General features: G+C 31.1%; 1 protein-coding gene across 1 annotated transcript in view; it reads left to right on the forward strand.

Moving 5' to 3' along the window:
- Positions 1–21,732, forward strand: part of LOC140441702 (zwei Ig domain protein zig-8-like) — a 592,415-nt gene extending 570,683 nt beyond the window's left edge. The window contains exons 4-5 of the mRNA XM_072532585.1: positions 7,634–7,760; positions 20,966–21,732. Of these exons, the coding sequence (XP_072388686.1) occupies positions 7,634–7,760; positions 20,966–21,081 (243 nt within the window). The 3' untranslated portion in view covers positions 21,082–21,732. The remainder of the gene's footprint in view (positions 1–7,633; positions 7,761–20,965) is intronic.
- The last annotated feature ends 857 nt before the right edge of the window (positions 21,733–22,589 follow it).

The following is a 22,589-nucleotide window of genomic DNA, read 5'->3' on the forward strand; positions in this document are numbered from 1 at the left end:
GAGTGTTTTTTGTTTGGGATTTTCGTAAAATATCTGCAGTACACAATGGTTGTATAATACAATAGTTTTAAATAATAGCTAAAAAAAAATACGAATTATCATGAAACAATTGAAAAAAGAGATTAGCTTAACTCCAGCAAAGAAATAAGTCAGACGTATGATATCGTAAGTTATTGTATAATTTACGATACTGTGGAATTCCTCATGTTGTTGCTTTACTATTTTTTTTTTTTAATTCTCGGTATTATTTTAAGGACTTTTTTGGAAAAAAGTAAGTATTAAACTTAAATTAATATTTAAAAATAAATACAAACAAACTGTTTAATAGTTATTTATTGTACAAGACGATAAAATTGTACCTTATCTTCGAGAGCGTTTTTTAGCGTTTTAGAGACGTCAGTCGAGACGCTAATTATGCTCGAGAAGATAATGCGATTTTATCGTCGTGTGCAATACAACATTTGTTTCTATAGCAAGACTTCAAGTTCAGGTGAAAAATATAATTTCAAAGAAAATTGTAATTTTTAGCACAAAAATCGCAATTGTGTTCCTCCGTTGCTAGGGATATGAATTACTCTGTCAACAATAATGTCAAACAAATGTTACGTTTTGGTTTTTGCGGAGAATGTTGTTATTGGGATTAACACTATATATAATCTCCCCAAGAAGATTGCAGATTTTTTTAACCTTGCAAATTCAGAAATGTACAAGGGGCATTGTTTCCGTCGTTCTTCAGCTACTATGTTCCCAAATTCTGGAGCTGATCTAGTAAAAGTTAAACGTTTAGGTGGATGGAAATCGTCATCTCTTGCAGAATCTTACATTGAAGAGTTAATAAGCAATAAGATTGCTGTATCCAAGTGTATACTTGGCGGACCAGAAAATCAATCCAGTACCTCGAATCAAGTGTTTAAGCAAACGAGTACAAGTTGTGATGCTCCAAAAATAGATATTTCTAATAATGTTAATTGTAAAATTTCAGTTGTTTTTAATCCTTAATGTGTTTGAATTTGTAAATTTTATTGAATAAAAAAAAATTTAAAACATTCTACTCTTGTTGTTAAAGTGTCACTTTATCTACCCTTGCGGTTAAAGTGATACTTTATTTACTCAAAACAGTTGTTATAGCAACTAACATTAGCTATGGAAAAAATATATTTATTTCATTGAAATTATATAATAGAAGTGTAACTTCTTACGTGCGTACTAAGTACACACACTCTTTTTTTTATTGACGTGTTTATTATTTTTCACTATTGGGGAGATTGACAAACTCAACATTAAACAGGTTGAACCTCATTTCCCAAAAAAACAATTAATATTTTTAATATATCGCACCTTTGGGGAAACAAATGCAAATTTTTCACAAATTGAGTTATCAACACTACAATCTTACTAATACTCGTCTTTGTCTGGGGACCCAAAAGTCAGAATTGCAACTCTTTTGTCACTCATGTGATTTTGACCCATTTATGGATTTAATTGAGGAAAAAAGATCTGTTTAGTGGTTATCATATATCACTCAATATTGCACTGAAAGACCTTGGTTTTAAATGGCTAACAGATGATCCAAGGCGAGGACTGATGGAAAAATCTCATATTGCTGTGAAGAGAGCAGAATCTTTGAGATTATATAAAAAAATATAAACATGAAGAACTGTACAAGTTTTTTTTATAGATAAAACTTGATCTATCTATAGATCTATATGTCACTTATAACAAGATGAGAATAAAATATGTGTAAAATCTATTAAAACTGATGGAAGAACTGAGTCAAATAGATTTGGAATGTGGCAGTTTATTTCTTTAATTCTCTTGAACAGAACCGTCACCATGATGGTAGGGCGGTGTGTAAGGGTCAGCTCGGGTGATCTAAGTATCTCAGCTTCCACGAATTTTGGCCATCCTTTTGGACCCACTAAAAACCCCGACTGAGATGTCTGCCAGAGGGCTTCAAACTAAGAGGGGAACTTAAGGTTCAAATCTGATTAAAAAATGATCTAAAGGGATAGTGGGCACCTAAAGATGACAAATATTTATAAAGTGGGTGATTCAATGACAAAACATAGAGATAATTAATTATTTATTATTATTAACATAGGATTATTATAGTGCTTTATGATATACAACGTTTTTTGTTTAATTACCTGGTGAATATACAAACAAATCTGATGGTTTTTTAATACGGGAATATATTCTCTAAAGAACTCATTAACATTGGTAATGGCAAATTTCCTATAGACACCTTGACTGGTTGCATTAACTTTCCTCAAAGTTTTTGTCATTTAACTCGATCAAAAGATGAACTTATTCAAAAGGTGTTTCCAGATGTTGCTCAAAATTACAGAAACCACGATTGGTCGAGCGTACGGGCTATATTGGTTGCTAAAAACATAAATGTAAATGAAATAAATTTCAAAATTCAAGAACAAATTATAGGCGAATTGAGGATATATAAATCAGTTGATTCGGCTACTAACCAAGATGATGTCGTTAACTATCCGTCTGAATTTTTAAACTCGCTGGATTTACCAGGATTGGCTCCTCACAACCTTCAATTAAAGGTTGGATCGGTAGTTATAATGTTGAGAAATATACCAACCGCATCTTTGCAATGGCATACGGTTAGCGATAAAAAATTATTGAACAACGTGATGGAAGCAACTATACTGAAAGGAAAGTATAAAGGAGAAGACGTTTTGATACCACGCATCCCAATGATTCCTGATGTACCATTTGAATTTAAAAGACTACGGTTTCCAGTGCAGCTTGCTTTTGCTATGACCATAAATAAGTCTCAGAGGCAACAATTAGGTGTTTGTGGTATTAATCTAGAAAACCCATGTTTGTGACATGATTAACTGTATGTTGCCTGTTCCTGTATTGGAAAACCATCAGCTTTGTTAGTATATTCACCAGGTAATCAAATAAAAAACATTGTATATCATAAAGCACTACAATAAAAATAAAACAAATTTTTGTTAATGACTATGATTCACTTGATTTACAATAAAGCGATTACTGAAAATACTTATATACGTCTTATTTCATTATTCTTTATTACATCGTTTATTAACCCTATGTTAATAATAATAATAATAAATAATTAATTATCTCTAGTTTTGTCATTGAAGCACCCACTTTATAAATATTTGTCACCTTTAGGTTCCGATTATCCCTTTAGATTATTTTTCAATCAGGTTCGAACCTTAAGTTCCCTTCTTAGTTTGAAGCCCTCTGGCAGAGATCCTAGTCCGGGTTTTTAGTGGGTCCAAAAAGGTCGAGATCCACCCGAGCTGACCCTCACACACCGCCCTATCATCATGGTGACGGTTCTGTTCAGGAGAATTAAAGAAATAAACTGCCATATTCCAAATATATTTGACTGACAGAACGAAGTCTGTCTTGTATTTGTGGCGAAAAACGCAGCCGCGTTAATAAACGTGCGGAGGCTGTGAGACGCATGGTCACCAGTTAAGGGTTAAACTCCTAATAGTTCAGCAAATTAACAACATATTCTTTTTGTATACTCCAAAAAATGAAGTTTTCTAAACAATCAACTTTGTCTCACTGTCGGACACCCTTGTCTAAGACTGAGATATGATATGTCCAAGAGTGAGGCAATATAACCTTTAGTAACACAGGTAGAAAATGAACACTGTTGCAACAGATATTACTATATTTTTGAATGTACTAAGAAATACAAAGATGAAGAAACAAAAGTAAATAATTATATTTCATTAAAAATAATTAAGGGGTAACTGAACATATACATTTGATAAGGGCAAATTTAATTACCTTAACAAAAAAAAATAAACGGAAAACAGATCATTGCTCAAATAATTGCAATACATTAAACTCATCGTAAAATTATAAGCCAAAAATTTAGTTTGAAAATCAAATGTGAATTTTGTCTTTTCGTTTGACCAAAAACGTTTGGTTGAGATAAAAGGGCCTTAATATTAGCGTTTGGGATCAAAGAAACATCAGGAACTTATAGGTACACAAACTTCTCTTGATTAATTAGTTTGCGTAGGAAACTTATTTCTGTTTCCTGCAGACCTTCCTTTACAACTTTACCTACGTAGTAAATATCGGATCCTTTTGTTTCAAATTGAACTAAGATGAAGTCATTGCTTTCTGGTGGTCTATCTAATGTACATAAAAGCAATTTTACACAGTTATCTTCCTCCAATTTATCTGAGATATCTGCGTAGTCATCATCTGCGGAGAGGTCTAAACTAGGCTCGTCCTCTGAAGTTTCGTTTTGGTATTGTGATTTGTTTCGTTTTTGTTTCTTTTTCTCTTTACTGGCTTTACAAATTTTCCTAATGGTTGTTAGCTTCTGTTTTTCCAATTTCTCTTGCCTTTTTAAAGTTATACTTCTATACGCACGGTCGACGTTGGAAATTTGCATGAGAGTGAATCTGTGAAACCATTACATATGTAAGATAATGAGTAAGAGAGAGACAGAAGATATATTTTCTCTCTCTTCCTCTCTCGAGAATAAAAATGTTGCTTTTGTATATATATATATATATATATATATATATATATATATATATATATATATATATATATATATATATATATATATATATTAATATTATATATATTATATATATATATATATATATATATATATAAATATATATAATATTATATATAATATAATATGTATTAATATTATTATTTATGTGATATGTTTTGTATTATTTAAAATTAAACGCTTATAAGTATTTTAGGCTTTTGTATTTTAAAATAACAATCACTGTTTTACCGAGAACTGTCAATTTTGAAATTCGTTAGTGTCATGTCTAATTGGCAAATACTTTACGTGTTTGGTTCATATGCTGGTGGTTGTGAGTTCGAATCCCAATTATGAATTTCCTTTAAAAACATAAATTTTAAAATAAAATGAAAATTTACGGCATAATCCGAGTTGTTGGTTTTTTATTTTTATCTTCGTAAAGTAAGTTATGTATATTGGAAGTTTTAAATACTTATGAATATTACATTTTAATGTATATTGTATTATTATATTGAATTATGTTGCAGTGTATTTATTGTATTGTAATTTTTATATTAATAACAAAATAAACAATGAATTTTACTGCAGAGTATGTGTAAATTTTTTTTGCATTCAACTCCTTTTATACATATATAAAAATAAAAATATATATTTTCATTAAAATATTGATACAATCCTTCATTTATTATACTCCAATTACTGGTCAAATGTTTATATACAGCAAACGATGCACCATATACCTATATAATTAATTATTTTTCTCTTTCTGCTCTCTCTTACCTATAGCATTACATATGTAATGATTGTGCAGATTGACTCCTATATAAATTTTTAACGGCGAACGCGTGTATAGAAGTATAACTTCTAATGTCAGTCCCACTGGACTGCCAGACCCGTTTTTTAAAAATTGTTCTTCAATCTCCATTTTTTCGGGCCTATCAGTCACTATCATGCATATATATATATATATATATATATATATATATATATATATATATATATATATATATATTTTATATATTTTATATATATATATATATATATATATATATATATATATATAAAATAAAGTTTTATTTTGGGGTTGCAGTCATTAATAGGGCAGGAAAGTGAAACTCTTTGTTTTTTATCTAGCTTTCGCAAAATTTATTTGCTTCTTCAGGATATGCTAAAATATGGTATCAGTAAATACAATGAAATTAAAATTAAATAGCATTGTATAAAACTAGTATAAAAACTTACAACATGAGGTTAATCCATTAAATTTTCAAATTTACAAAACATTAAAACTTAACTTATCTAGTTATGTAAGTACAATATTTTAATTTTATTTAATTTTGTACAAATTCATTATGACATTGATTATGTCGATGTTTGATTTATGTCAAGAAAGACACTTGTTTCTGTTTATTATATTTTTTGTTGTTGATAACTTGCTCTTGATTATTATTATGGTTACGTACAAAGTGGCGCCAAATATGAATATTTAAATTTTTTGAAATTTTAGTATTTATAGTCAGAAAATCTAATATTAGAAAATTATAGTATTAATTTTCGTAAGACAGAATGTAATTGTAGATATTGCTTAGTTTATTAATATCAGTTTTTTTATTAACACATTGATATTTATTTATGCATGCCATTTCTAAGAATTCTCTTTTATTTAATTGGTTTTCACGTCTTAATATATTATTTTCATTGAAATTAAATGAATAATTTTTATTAATTGCATGATCTATTAATGCACACGTATTTTTATTATTTCTAAGGTCACTTTTATGTGATGTTAGTCTGCCTATTAGATTTCTAGATGTGTGTCCGATGTATGACTTATCACAATTTTCGCATGGTATTATATAAACTACATTTGAGCTTTCCATAGTGCTAATAGGTGATTTAGTTTTTGTATACAATGATGCTAATGTTTTAACATTTTAAGTTGCAATTTTAATATCAGAATAGTTAGCAAAGACTTTAGTTGGTTTGGGTGTTAATGTTGGTATGTAAGGTAGTGATGTGAAAGTAAATTGAGATTGCACGATTTGTTGATTTGGTTCTCTTGTTTGATTCATGTCAATCATTCTATTATTATAATTGTTAAATAAAAATTTAACCTTAGAAATAATAAAAATATGTGTGCATTAATAGATCATGCAATTAATAAAAATCATTCATTTAATTTCAATGAAACTAATATATTAAGACGTGAAAACCAATTAAATAACAGAGAATTCTTAGAAATGGTATGCATAAATAAATATCAATATGTTAATAAAAAAACTGATATTGATAAACTAAGCAATATCTATAATTACATTCTGTCTTACGTAAATTAATACTATAATTTTCTAATATTAGATTTTCTGACTATAACTACTATAATTTCAAAAAATTTAAATATTCATATTTGGCGCCACTTTGTACGTAACCATAATAATAATCAAGAGCTAGTTATCAACAACAAAAAATATAATAAACAGAAACGAGTGTCTTTCTGACATAAATCAAACATCAACATAATCAATGTCATAATGAATTTGTACAAAATTAAATAAAATTAAAATATTGTACTTACATAACTAGATAAGTTAAGTTTTAATGTTTTGTAAATTTGAAAATTTAATGGATTAACCTCATGTTGTAAGTTTTTTTACTAGTTTTATACAATGCTTTTTAATTTTAATTTCGTTGTATTTACTGATACCATATTTTAGCATATCCTGAAGAAGCAAATAAATTTTGCGAAAGCTAGATAAAGAACAAAGAGTTTCACTTTCCTGTCCATTAATGACTGCAACCCCAAAATAAAACTTTATTTTACATAACGTGTCAGTCAATAATATCTAACTACTTTATATATATATATATATATATATATATATATATATATATATATATATACATACATAATTATTTTATTTTTACAATCGTTATGTTATGTACATTATCTTAGTATACAGATTATTATATCGAGTTGAATAAAAGGTGGTTAAATATTAACCAGTTAATAAAAAATTAATATAAAGTTACCATTAAAAAAATATAATGTTAATAATGTCTAATAGTTTATTTTGTATGTAAAAATATTTGTTTTAATTCTAGAATCAGTGGTCAGAAGGACTTTCGTCAAAGCTGCACATTTCAAATGCTCACATTTCGGATTCTGGAAACTACTCGTGTGTACCTACCATCGCTGGATCAACTAGTGTAAACGTGCATGTTATTAACGGTAAGTTAGACTTAAGGATACATTTAGATATATAGAAAAGCTTAGCAAATAACAAGCTAGCAATAAATGAGTTTTATTTCCCTCTGCATAATTATTTATTAATGATTGTAAGGTTTTATTAATTTTAAAATTAAGACTTATTTTAGTGCTATAAAACTATATATTATAAGCGTAACAAAGATCAACATATTTTCGAAACTCCCTGTATGTTCGGTTTGTAAAGTCTGAAATACGATATTCGCCATATAAACAGTTTCGAAACTTATTTGTTTGATTGGAGATTTGACTTATTTGTCATTAACTGTGCTCTATTATTAAAACCGTCGTGAAAATGGTTTTCACGACTGAGGAGAAAGTGTTATTTCCGCTTATACGGAAATGGACGGAATAATGGTCCAAGTTTGAAACAAGTCTCTGAAAAATATCGACAAGTGTTTAACAAGGCGGCCCTACTAAAAGTGTAATATTAGCAATCGTTGAGAAATTAGAAACACTGCTAGTATGTTGTATCAGCACAAGGGCTCTTTCGGTCATCTAAAAACAGTTTTTACCAACAATAATCTTAAAGACTCCAAAAAGAAGCCTTCGACGTATTGCGTATTAACTGAATATTAGTGAAACATCCACATGTCGACTATTCAAGTCTCTTGGTGGTTATCCTTACTGTATTCAAAATGGACAAAGACTTCTTCTTCTTCTTAAAGTGCCTATCCGTTTCGGATGTTGGCGATCATCACGGCTATCTTTACTTTATTTATTGCAGCGCGGAACAGTTCAGTGGTAGTCGTGTTATACCACTTTCGCAAATTTTGAAGCCAGGAAATGCGTCTTCTTGGACAAAGACTAAACGTTGCAAACAAACGTGCAAGAGAACTTTATTGTGTACTGTTGAGTCTAGTGTAAAAGATCCCGATTTCTTAGGAAATGTATGTGGTTTTTGAACAAAAGTCACATTCATCTTATCCGTTACAGCAATAGGCCAACAACTCGATTTCTTGGAATTGATCGCCCAGATGTCATTGCAGAGAAACCACTCCAAAATGATTTACTAACTTGTATAGCTTTAACATCCTTTATATTGTATATTTTAGCATAATGAGATAGCCCTAAATTTAATTGTTTTTATTGAAAGTGTTGGATATACAGTGTGTCAATTTTAAAACAATGAGTTATATCTCACGAACAGAAGCTGATATTGAAAAAATGCTTGAAAACCTTTCTAGGATAGTAAGAGGGAACTAAAATGACATGAAAGAAAACTCACCCTTATCAACCCCCTAGGCCCCACTCACCACAACCAAAAAAGTTTAAATTTCAAACCCCTACTTTTGATTGAAAAGACTATAAAAAAATGCTATCCAATGGTACAAATAATAATTATACAGGATGAGGAAATAATTGTGAAACTTTGGTTTAAATGGAAAGAGGTTTTTGTTAAACTACAAATTTGTTAAAAACATCAATTAATTAAATCTTCAAAGTGGGTTCTGTTGTTTTGCAAACAATAGTACAGCCTATTTTCAAATTCTGCACGAATTTGGCAAATGTTGTTCTAGTAATAGTTGAGTTGAGTTTTATAAACTGACTTGAGGTAACCCCATAGAAAAAAGTCAGTGCCTAATTGGAGGTGCATAGTGAAGACAATCGATATAGAGAAATATATCGACAAATAAGATACGAGGTTAAGTGAGCAAAAGAGGCCTGGATTGAACAGAGATGTCATCAGATGGAAGAACTACAAAGAAAGCATGACGATTTTAATATACACAAAAAACTTAAAGAAATTACCTACACTCAGAGACAAAGAACTCCTCACTTTATGAGAAACTCCACTTTATGAGAAACTCCAAAGGTAAAATTATTCTCGACTTAAACGAAAAAAAGGAAGAATGAAGCAACTACATAAAAGAGCTCTTCCTGGATACGAGACCACCACTTAACACGACAAAGTATATGAATACTGGTCCCAGTATTTTAAAAGCAGAAGTAGAGAACCATCAAACCATCAAACCAAAAGCCATCAAACAAAGCAAACATGGAAAATCTCCAGGCCCTGACCAAATACCATCAGACTGGCTCAAACTTCTAGATGACGACAATGTCTCAGAACTAACAAACATTTATAACCACATATACGAAACTGGAACACTGCCACGAATAAGATTGGAGTCTACATTTATCCCACTTCCAAAAAAACCTAATACATCATCATGTAAAGACTTTAGACTAATTAGTCTCATGAGTCACTCTCTTAAGCTACTTCTTAGGATAATTCTTAATAGAATCAAGCAGAAATGTGAAGACACAATGGGAAATAAACAATTCGGTTTCAGAGTAGGATTTGGAACAAGGGAAGCTTTGTTCTCAATGCTAACTCTACTTCAACGATCATGGAAAGTATAAAAACCAATCTACATCTATATTGGAATCAAGAAGCTTCTATTCTGGTAGACGGCAAAGAAACAGACAAAATTTGTATTCAAAGAGGTGTTAGACAGGGTTGTGTGTTGTCCCCAACTTTGTTTAACGTTTACTTAGAAATAATTTTTAACCAAGCCTTGGAAGGGCAATGTGAAGTTCTAATCGGGGGAGAAACTATTAACAACATCAGATATGCAGATGACACCGCGATCATGGCTGAAAGTATCGAAGCTTATAGATTGAGTCACTAGAGAATGCTCTAATAACGGACTAAGCATAAATACAACAAAGACAAAGTTATTTGTGGTTAGTAAACAAGACCTCGGCGCTATACAACTAATTGTCAATAATGAACCGATAACAAAAGTTAACCATTTTAAATACCTAGGATGTTGGATAAACGAGACACTAAATCCGCATGAAGAAATTAAAACTCGTATAGAAATATCAAGAGGAGCATTTATAAAACTTAAATCTATTCTGAGCAATTCTCAGCTGAACTTACAGCTGAGAATTAAGTTCCTAAAATGTTATGTGTATCCTGTATTACTGTATAGATGTGAAACCTGGATTATGAAGGTTAACATGATGAATAAATTAGAAGCCTTCGAGATGTGGTTATATCGTAGAATGCTCAGAATATCATGGGTTAAACACATTTCAAACACAAAAGTCTTGAAAAGAGTAGGTCAAGGTGAAGACGACTTAATAAAGATGATAAAAAAGAGAAAACTCGAATATCTGGGGCATATAATGGGAGGAAGCAGATACAGGATAATGCAGTTGATACTCAATGGAAAGATCGATGGAAAAAGAGGAATTGGCAAAAAGAAATACTCATGGCTCTAAAACCTTCGTCAATGGACTGGCTTATTAGCAGATGAATTATTACATACCGCGCAAGATCGAAAACGATATTGGCAAATCGTCATGGAAGCAACCCACCCCTAAAACTTGGGCACGGTACTCAAAGAAGAAGTCCTCTTTTTGTTTTAAGTAAAAGGTAGTAGCAAAAATACAGCCATTAAGATAACACATATTTTATTTGTTTATCAAATCTTAATTTTTGTTCCACAACTATAATTTATCAACACGTTATGTGCCAAGACGATTAATGGGAGATTTTCTGTTCTTTCAAGGAGTGCGTGTTCATTTGATAAAAAAGTTAGTCGATTAACCCTTTCAAAAATGTCTGTAAATTATCATAAATGTGCCGCATTTAACCGGTAGGGACAATTACCATGACTGGTCGTTTGCAGTTGAGAATGTCTTCGTTCTAGAAGGATTATAAAAGTGTATTCAGGAACTTAAGAAGACACAAAGCTTGTTGCCAAACCTAAAGCTAAATTGATATTACCTTTAGATCCATCCCTATATTTGCATGTGAAAGAAGCTTGCATAACGAAAAATGTACGATATATGCTGAAAAAATTATTCGAAGACTCAGGTTTTTTGAGGAAAATAGGATTGCTTCGATTGCTTATATCGCTACGATTGAAAAACTGCAATTCCATGGAATCATTCGTTAATCAGGCGATCGAAACGGCCTAAAAGTTAAATACGGCTTCCAGATTGATGACATATGGGTTGGCTCGTTACTTTTTACGGGACTTCTAGAAAGGTATATGACCATGAGTCTAGCTATAGAGCATTCAGGAGTCGCTATAACCACCAACGAAATTAAATCTAAATTTCTGAATAAACAGATAGACGGCGCTAGCAGTGAAAAACAGAAAACTTTTGCTACAAAGTCGAGTGAAGTCATCACTAAGCATATTAAGAACGTCAACACGAAAGACAAGAAAAATGTAACCTGTTTTCGTTGTAAACAGAGAAGTCATTTCAGTAATAAGTACCCTAGTTTTAATAATAATGCCTTTAGTGCAACATTTTTTAGTGGAAAATTTAAATTTATAGATTTTTATATCGATTATGGATGCAGCACACATCTTACATTGAGAAAAGATTGATCGAAATCGAAATCATTGATAGAAAACATTGATCCCGATTACATATGTAATTTGCCAAAATTGCCAGATGGAATCAGGATATTCACCAGAATGAATACCTAAACCAAAAAGGTTTGACTATTTTGTGAGTTATTTGTGTTCGGATAGTGACAGTGATTCAGTTAGTGTCGAGAATGACATGTCGAGACCAGATAATAACTAATGGTTAGCGGTTATGACAGAAGAACTTTCTGTCATAACCGCAGAATCTTTCAGATTTTCAGAATCTTTCGAGAATAACGCAGCATGGGAAGTGGTTGATGCTCTTGAAGATGGTTGTGTAGTGAATAGTAAGTGGATATACAAACGAAAGGTTGACAACGCAGTTAAAGTGAAATATCGTGCGATAGTGGTAGCAAAGGGCCACACTTAAAAGTTTAGAGTTGATTATAATGAAACCTTTTCACCAGTCATAAGGTATTTAACATTAAGACTTTTAGTGTCGCAGCCCTGTATCGAAACAAAAATCTACTACCGTCATTATGTTCTATTACTTTACTCCGTTTGGAGTACCAGAAACTGAATTCACTACGAATTTTGACCATGATGAACGGCATGTGGAATGCAATTTTTAGATTCCCTTGCCGAGTAATTTATCAAGCTGTTTGCTTTGCAAGTTTTAGAAGGCACAGTGGTAAAAATTTAAATTCGGTCTCGCCAGGTAGAAATCGTTTGATTTCTCTTTTTGTTTTTATTAAGACTTTTATTTGCTTTGTCAGCAAATTTAAATTTGAATGTTTCCCATCTTGATGCAGCGACGGCTTTTCTAAACGAACTAGAAGAAAATCTTTTTATGACAGTACCTGAAGGTTGAGAAATCGAAAATAACAAAGTGTTAAAGCTCAAGAAAGCCATATATGGTTTAAAAGAGTCAGCTCGGTCTTGATATGAAAAAATCGATAATTTCTTAATTATTCTACGTTACAAAAAAACTGATTGTGAGCCATGTCTATAATAGTATAATATACAGTGATGAGTGTCTTACCACCCGGCAAAATAGCGGAAAGGATAGAAGACAGATTAAGTTGTGAGATAAGGCTAGTATTAGACGTGTCTGTTTGACTTCAGTCATAATTATACGGATGACCTCGAAAATATTTTATTTTAATAATTTCTGATGTTAGAATAAATTATTCAATATATTAAGATTATTCAATAAATTATAAATCTTTAAGTTTAGTTAATAATAAAAATAACTCAACTGAAATATTTGACTAAACTAAAGGTAAGTATGTTTGTCCGAAAACAATTATTGTATGTAAAATTGGAGTACTAGTTAGAGACGTTGTCTATTGACAAGAAGCCTGGGGTTCAATTCACACCAAGGGTAAAATTTTTGTTTTACTCAATCAAAAATAATAGAAAATATGATACATATTAGGTAACAAGTTTTCGAAAAACTCATTATTTACAATTTATTCTTATTCCAATGTTATAAAATAGAAATACAAAATATTTGAAATTCAATTCCCGTTTTACAGTCTTCAGTTGTGAATGGAAAATAATCCATTGAAGACTGTTTAATGTCAAGTCCATCACTAAATTCTCAGTGTTAATATCAATTCCTCTGTACAGGTAATGATTTTCAAAACAATTGACGACATTGGAATGGATGCGCGCGAACAGCTACCTGCTTTATAGCTAACCAAATCATCAAGCCTTTAAGTTATCAAATAATAACACACCGAGAAGTGTTATTTACGGTAAACAGAAACTTTTTATTGAAAAAACAATTCGTGAAAAGGATTTTAACGGTCGAGGAAAAAGTGCAAATTGTTGTCTGGCATGTGAATGGATTATCAGACAACATCATTAGACAACAATTTGTAAATATGTTTCCAAATAGGCCGGCTCCATCACGATCAACAATTCAGTCTATTATACGTAATTTTTTTACTTATGGATCCGTGTTCGCTCCAAGAGGAGTTCGCAGACGAAGGGAGGTAAATCCAGATTTGGAACTAAGGGACATTTTGATTTGTGCAAGTATTGAGCAAAATCCTACCCAATCAACATCTCGTCTCGGAGAACAATATGGAATTCCAAGATTTAGAGTAGGTGAAATTTTTTAAAGACATCGATACCGTCCCTATAAACTTCATAAATCCAACGAACAATTCCCTGGGGATCAATATAGACGTTTAGAATTTTGTCAAACTGCAATGGAAATGTCACATCAAGATGAACATTTTTTAGAGAACGTTTTGTTCACCGATGAATGTACGTTTTCATTGCATGGCCGTCACAATTCAATCAATGTATAATAGGGAATCATGTCATTGGTCCATTTTTTATAGACGGTATGTTGACTGGGCGGAAATACTTGGAACTTCTGCAAAATGAAATTGTCCCAGCCCTTCGTAATTTACCAATAACTTTCGATTCCATATGGTTTCAACACGATGGTTGTCCTGCACATAATTCTCACATCGTCAGTGAATATCTCAGTGCGACTTTTCCTAATCGATTGATTAGTGGCCTCGGAGATATTTTTTTGGCCTGCGATTGCATCTTGCACCTTGTGATTTTTTTATTTGGGGATATATCAAGTCCAAACTATATGAGAGATATAACGATGAGAACATCGTGCCTTGAACTCTGATCCATCAGACTTTTATAATTCTTTAGTGACAGTTTGGGTTATTGTTCTGCTGCTAATGAAGGCTTACTTGAACATATTGTAAATAGGTACGTTTATTTACAATTTTTTTTTATGTTTGTAGAATTTTTACTTATTTAAACATTCTTTAAAAGTTCTTTTAATTTTGAAGAATTTTTACTTTATTTTCGAAAGTACGACGATACTGTTTTGTCAATAAGATTTTTTGTTTTAACTTTAAACACTACTAATACTAGTAACGACTAACATAAATGTTTAATGATTCAAAGCAAAACGATCTTTGCATAATTTCAAATTATTAAAAAAAAAGAAGAAAATCACATGTGGGTTTTGAACTCTAATCGTCTGCGATGTCTGTGTCGCAATGTCGAATTCTTACCACTAATCCACGAAGGATTTATAATTATTCTGTCACAAGAGTGTATGAAACTCCTCAAATCATAGTAGAAATTATTCTTGGTTAATAATTTAAAACTTTAGATTAAATAATCACTATTAATTAAATTATTTTATTCACATTTTTGCTTTATTGTGGTCAATCAGTTTTTACTTTATGCGAAATTAAAAAATGGAAATACGTCACACAGTCGACGTTACTCATAATAATTATGACCGAGGTGATTTAGCTCGAAGCTAACGTCTAAAGGTGTGAGACTATCGCTAGTGATAATGTAATGTAATATAAATTATAGGTTTCTCCGATTATTTCTCACCTCTACGAGTTTCATCTCTTTTTATTTCACAAGGTAACTGTGTTTTCTATCTCTTACGTTAAAAAGCCGGGTGGTAAGACACTCATCACTGTATACCATATAATATATAATATATAATATACATACAAAGATGAAAAATACTCTAAAAACCATTATCTCTATTTATGTTGATGATTTTTTAATTTTTTCTAATGATTTAAATGAATAAGATAATTTAAAGTTGAAATTAAATGAATGTTTAAAATTAAAAATTTAGGAGAAATAAAGAAATGTTTAGGTATGAGAGTAACTTGTAAAAAGAATAGTGATGTGTTATAACTCTAGATCAAAAATCCTATATTGAACAGTTGTTAAAAAGGTTCAATTTAGAGGATTCGAAAGAGATTAGTTTAAATTTAAATAGAGACGATAATGCATCTCCTCAAGTGCCTTATCAGAATTTAATAGGTCTTCTTATGTATCTGTCAGTTTTGACAAGACCAGACATTTAATATTCTGTAAGTTATCTCAGTTAATTTAATAATTATTATTATAATTGGCAAAAAACGCGGTGACACAAGGAGTATTAACTCATTATCTTTGTACGTCTAGAGATAAAGAATCAGACATATTCAAAGAGCTTAAGAAAGATTGGAAAGAAAGGTATATTGATGAGAATATAAATACAGGAAACCATTACAAAGCAATCAGAAACTATATTACGGATAAATCTTGGTTTTCTAAAGTGGAGTCGACAAAGGATATGACAAGAACTATATGCAGAATGAGATTTAACCACTGTCTTAAACCATCATATATGTTTAAAATGAACCTATGTGATAGTCCACAATGTACTTGTGGTCAGATAGGTAACCTACAACATAAAATTTTGGACTGTTTTCTTATATCTAATAAGATTAATAATTTTTTAAATTCGCTGTATTCCTTGACCGATGTCCACTATCCCATTAATTTAAATTATTTATTAACATTAGAAAACAATGAGTTTTTATATAGATTATTGTATAAACATGTTTTAGATATTAAACTCAAATTTTAATTGTAAATATAGAGTAAGTATTTCTTTGTACTTTGTTAGAATATAAAAAAAATTAAAAAAAATAATAAAAAAGAAAATTAAAAAAAAAAATAAAAAAATAAGAAATAAATATAAATTTAAAACAAATAAATAAAAATAAAAAAAAAGAGAAAAAATGAGGAACTTGGACAGTCCACAGTAAAGTAGCTATTGAATTAAGTAGATAGCTCCAGAAGAGTTTGCTGTGGAACTCTGAGGACCTCATACCTGTTTTATATATAAATGACTAAAAAGCGCCTAATAGAAAAAAAAAACTAGAAACAAATTACCAAAAAAAAAGACTATGTATTAGAGATAAATACTACTTACCAATACTACTAATACTACTTAGTAATAGATTTAGGATAAGATTGTATAAGAAGCAATGACTAATGAAAAAATGAGTAAAAATTGGAAGATTGGCGAATGGATTTAGTGTCCGCAGTCATATAAACCCAAACAAACAACAACAATTATCATTATCTATATACTATATTCTTTATCTATGATTATCATTCAAAAATGCATTGGAAGTATGTAAAACGGATATTAAATAATTAATTAAAATCCTTTGTAAAAGATATATATTTAAAAACCCAAACGGGCTGTGTTAGACAAAACGTTTTCGGAATACATCATTCCATCATCGGTGTCTAGGAGTACATGAATGTAGCCACTAAATATATGGGTAAAAACCCGTTAACAAATCATTAGTTACATTTGTTTGATTTGTTCTACATTATATCTAACTAATTATTTGTTAACGGGTTTTTACCCATATATTTAGTGGCTACATTCATGTACTCCTAGACACCGATGATGGAATGATGTATTCCGAAAACGTTTTGTCTAACACAGCCCGTTTAGGTTTTTAAATATATACCTTTTACAAAGGATTTTAATTAATCTTTTAATATATGGTATACAGCCAAATACAGGAACGTAGATTCCTTGTGGATATTAAATACTTAATGACTACAAAAGAGTACGATTTAAGTTTTTCACAAATGATAATTATTTAAAAGGCTATGTAAATGCGAGTTAGGGGTAATTCTCATGACAGAAAATCTTATACTGGTTTCTATTTTCAGTTTTCTGGTGGACCTGTTATCTGGGAAAGCAGAGAATAGAATAGTATTTCTCTGTAAAGCACAGAAGCGAAATATATAGCAGTATCGAAAGCTGCAGAAGAGGCTATTTTTTTTAATTTGTTGTATGAGATGTTGGATATTGATGAAATCGTTATACTAGATAATGATAATGTGTCTTCTTCTTCTTTCTCTTTATAAGCAATTCTGCTTGTTCATTGGCGGATTAATATCTCTATGAAAGGTTGTCACTCCATCTTTTGCGCGGTCGTCCGATACTTCTTCTACCGATTGGTGACTTATCTCTTGCTATTTTGACGACACGGGTACTCCATTCTGCTTATGTGGTTACTCCATTCTTTTTTTATATTTTTTGTCCATTCATTTATACACTGTACGTTAAATTTTATTCTAATGTCTTCAGTTTTCTTTCGATCTCTCAGCGTATTTCCTGTAATTCTTCTCAGTACTCTTATCACTGCCGTTTCCAGTGGCCTTTGCATTGTGGCTGTGTCGGGTCTTGTTTTTGAGGCATATGTCATTATTGGCTTTATAAATTATTGACTTCATCTCAGTGTCAATGTGTCTGTTTCGACATATAGTGTTATTAAGGCATCCTGTCAGTCTATTTGCTTTTTGTACTTGATCTCTCACTTCTTTGTCCAGGTCTCCACAGCTAGACAGTGTAATTCCCAGGTATTTTATTTCCATTACTTGTTCAATACTAATGCCATCAATTTCTATTTTACATCTGGTTGGTTCTTTACTAACTACTATTGTTTTAGTTTTCTGAAATGAGACAGTCATATTAAATTCTTTTGCTCTTATGTTAAATCTGTCGACCAGTCTTTGCAGACTATCTTCATCTTGGGCTATCAATATTGCGTCGTCTGCGTGACAGAGTATTTCGTTTTCTTTGTTTCCCATTCTGTATCCTTTGTTAACGGTTTTGATGATTTCATCCTTGATCAAATTGAAGAGCATGGGGCTAAATAAATCCCTTTGTCTTATTCCACTGCCTATTTCTATAGGTTGTGTAAGTTGTCCATCTATTTTGACTTCCATTTTGTTGTTTTGGTAGATGTTATCGGTAGTTTTTATAATATTTAGGGGAACTTCTCTATTATACAGAAGATGGATTACATTTTTGATTACTTATATATCCTCTCATTTATTAACACTTTTAAAATTTTAGTTGTAAGTTTTAGCGTAGTATTTAACAAGTTTATACCTCTGTAGTTTTCTGGCTGGTTTCTATCTCCTTTTTTGAATAGTAGAGTTAGTTCACTCGTTCTCCATTCTTGCGGTATTTTATTGTGTTTTAAAATTTTATTAATTAATGTTGTTAATTGTTCTGTCATTGCTGCTCCACAATATTTCAGTAACTCGTTTGGTATCCCGTCTTTACCTTATGCTTTTCTGTTCTTCAGGTTTTCAAGTATTTTTCGAACTTCCTGTACATTAATATTAAGTTCTTCTTTTATGGTCATTTCTGGTGTTTCCGATTCTAGTGTCCTTCATTCTTCCTCTGCATATAGCTTTTTTAGGTAGTCAATCCACGTATCCTTTTGTATGTGTTTTGGTTCTATTAGTTCCTTTACCTCCGTTCTTTGACCTCTTATGAAGCGCCATATTTTCTTTTGCAGGCCGTAAAAATCATGTTTCATTTGTTTCGAAAAGGATTCTCAGTGATCATTTTTTTAGTTTTGTGCATGTATTTCGTTTCTAATTGTCTTGTAATTATAGTATGCCTCTTGTGTTTTGGTTGACATGTATTTCAGGTAAGCTTTTTTCTTTTCTTTACATTTTTCCGTCACTTCTGTACAGAACCATGGAGTTCTTCGCCTTGGGAACGATTTATTTTTATGTATATTTCTTTCACCAAGAACTTCCTTGGTCGAGGCAAAGATATTAGACTTAATTTTTGCACAGCTTTCTTCGACTTTATCACTTTCTATAATATTTGTATTTCTGCTTTTTTCGGTTATCCTTTTATGGAATAGTTATCTTGTGGAGTCATCCTGTAAGCTTTCGACTTTTATCTTTGTGGTGTATTCTGGTGTTTAATTATTACATGCATGTGTTTTTATTTGGATTTTCCACAATAGCAATTTATGATCGCTTCCTATTTCTGCTGATGTTAGTGCTCTTACATCCAAGATTTGAGCGGGCTGTAACTCTCCATTCGACATAATATAGTCTATCATAGATCTTTGTCCTCTACTGTTTTCAAAAGTATATTTGTATTGTTCTTTCTGAAGGAGAGATGTATTATTCATACGTATCTCGTTTATGTTGCAGAGGTCCGTCAGAAGGTCTCCGTTTTCATTTCTGATATTTTCGTTACATCGCTGTTTTATTCCTGGAACTATATCATTGCCAACACGGGCGTTCAAATCACCCATACTGATTAGATATTCATCATTTGGGGTCTCGTTGGTTACAGTCTGAAAGTGTCCGTAGAAGTTTTCCCTTGTGGTGGTATATCTGTTGTTCTCTGGTGTATAGATTGCTATCACATTCAGAGGTTTGACATCCAGTTTAATTTTTACACTTACTATTCTTTCAGAGGTATGATAATATGTGAGCTCAGAAAGTGGCAACAAATCCTATATTAAATGGAAGAACGAAACACATTGATATCCGATATCATTTTGTCAAAGAAGCTGTAAACAAAGGTTTGATAAAGCTGGAATACTTAGACACAGCTAACCATAACAGCCATCTGATCTCTTGACAAAAAGCTTGAGTCTTTGAAAGAGATTGGTTTAGTTAAAATTGTGTAAGAAACATTTCTTAAATGTTATTTTTTTAAATTTGTTTATCTAGTGAAAGTGTTAGATTCTAACTCGATGGATATAGATAAATAAATTAAATATTTTCTAAGCAATGCCATCTAGTGGCTACTTAACTAATTATTATGTTGTGTCATCTTTTTTTTTCAAGGTAGTAGCAAAAATACAGCCATAGACTTAACATGTGTCTTATTTGTTCATAAAATCTTCATTTTTGTTCCACAACTCTATAATTTATCAATAGAAAGCACCATTTTTCAAGTTTGCATGTGTACTATTTTCTTTCTCTTCTTGATAAATTATATTTTTATATTAATAAATTCCTGTCTATCATCTTAAACACAAGTCCGAACTTAAATTTTATTTATATAAAAATGTTAATTATTTTTATTCTGTTAGATAATTACTGTTCTGTAGTTTAGCAAACGATGTTCAGTGGAACATTTATATTAGTAATTTGTAATACATATTTTCTGTATTAACAGTATTAATTGTTTTTCAGGTGAACACCCGGCAGCAATGCAACACGGCAACAAGAACACAGCCTCTCTGTCTCTCTCGATTCAAGGCACGATTGTATATAGCCTCTTCGTTATAGTAATGAAGCAAGTCAGATGAAACCTCTTGTAAATACGACTCTATCATTTGTCAACCCTCATTTCTGAACAATCCTTTAACCTTCATCACAACCCACACGCCCGCTCTGTCTCTTTCTTCCCTTCCCCGGTTCCCTCTTTTTAGCGTAAGTACCAACCAAATACCTTCCATTTGTCATCGACACAGAGAAAATAAATCCTCTACCAAATGTTAAAACATATCTTTGTGTTATAAATGAGCGATAAAAGTTTAAAAATCACTTCACAATGTTCCTCAAGAAACTAGAGCCCGTATTTGCGATTTCTCTAAAGCGTTTTGCGTTAGTCCAGGAAAATTAGACCGCTAAATATAATTTCTTTCGATTGCTTTTTTTAGTTTATAAAATATTACTATAAAAAAAAATATTTTTATAAACTGAAATATGAAACTGTGACCAATATTTGGTATTATACATGAAAATATATTATTGATAACTTTAGAAGACGGAGTTTTTAACATGATCAGTTAATATTCAAATAAATATTAAGTGTGTAACTGAATAATATAGCGATTGACCAAACGAGTGGTCTTCACATTCTCGTTGCTTGCGGATGTCCGATCATGAGACTTTTACGAAACTTAATCTTATTGATCAATAAAAATGTGTATTTTAGATAATAAAAGGCAGATATCGAGCATAGTTTTTATTAAATCTTGCTCAAGTACTTTCGCTCCTAGAGCATCTTCAGGGGCATCTGGAATAAGCCAAGAAACGTTTTTTCAACTGAAAAAAAAATTTTAAATAACTTAGAAAAAACTTTAAGGTGATGGTTGATAAAAATGTTTTTGTAATATAACGTTTTAGACTTCTTCTTCATGTGCCTTGTCCGTTCCGAACGTTGGCAATCAACATGGCTATTCTGACTTTGTTTACGGCAGATCTGAATAGTTCAGCAGATGACAATCCGAACCATTGCCGCAAGTTTTGGAGCCACGAGTGTCTTCTCCTCCCTGGACCCCTTCTGCTGTCTATTTTCCGTTTTAGACTTACTTCGTCAAAATTAGGCTATCCAACAATAGGTATATGAAAAATGTCAAACATTAAATGATACATTAACACGTAGGGGACCTAGCTCGACTGTTTAGACTTCCTGCACTGAGTATACCCATTAAGAATTTATTAATTTCATACTTTGATCAACATTACTATTTTATTCTTTAATAATTTACAAAAATAGCTTGTTTAGGATCAATTGATCTATAGTTGGCGCTGATTACACTTTCCATATCTCTTCGTAATTTAGATACCATCTCCACAGTTGTATATTTCAATATCTCCCACTATTGGTCAGTTGGTCTTGAGTAATGCTTTGGGTTTAACTAAACTATTTGGATTATACCCCATTTATACGCTCTACTTTCAATTTTGATTTTTAATTCTTAGTATTTCAATTTCATAGTTTGATTTCTTCTTTTCTACAGTATTGATAGTGTACACAAACAATCTATTAGACAGTCGGTGGTTGACTACAATAAAAAGATCTACCAAG

Source organism: Diabrotica undecimpunctata, chromosome 5 (assembly GCF_040954645.1).
Source record: "Diabrotica undecimpunctata isolate CICGRU chromosome 5, icDiaUnde3, whole genome shotgun sequence".
Taxonomy (NCBI): Eukaryota; Metazoa; Arthropoda; class Insecta; order Coleoptera; family Chrysomelidae; genus Diabrotica; species Diabrotica undecimpunctata.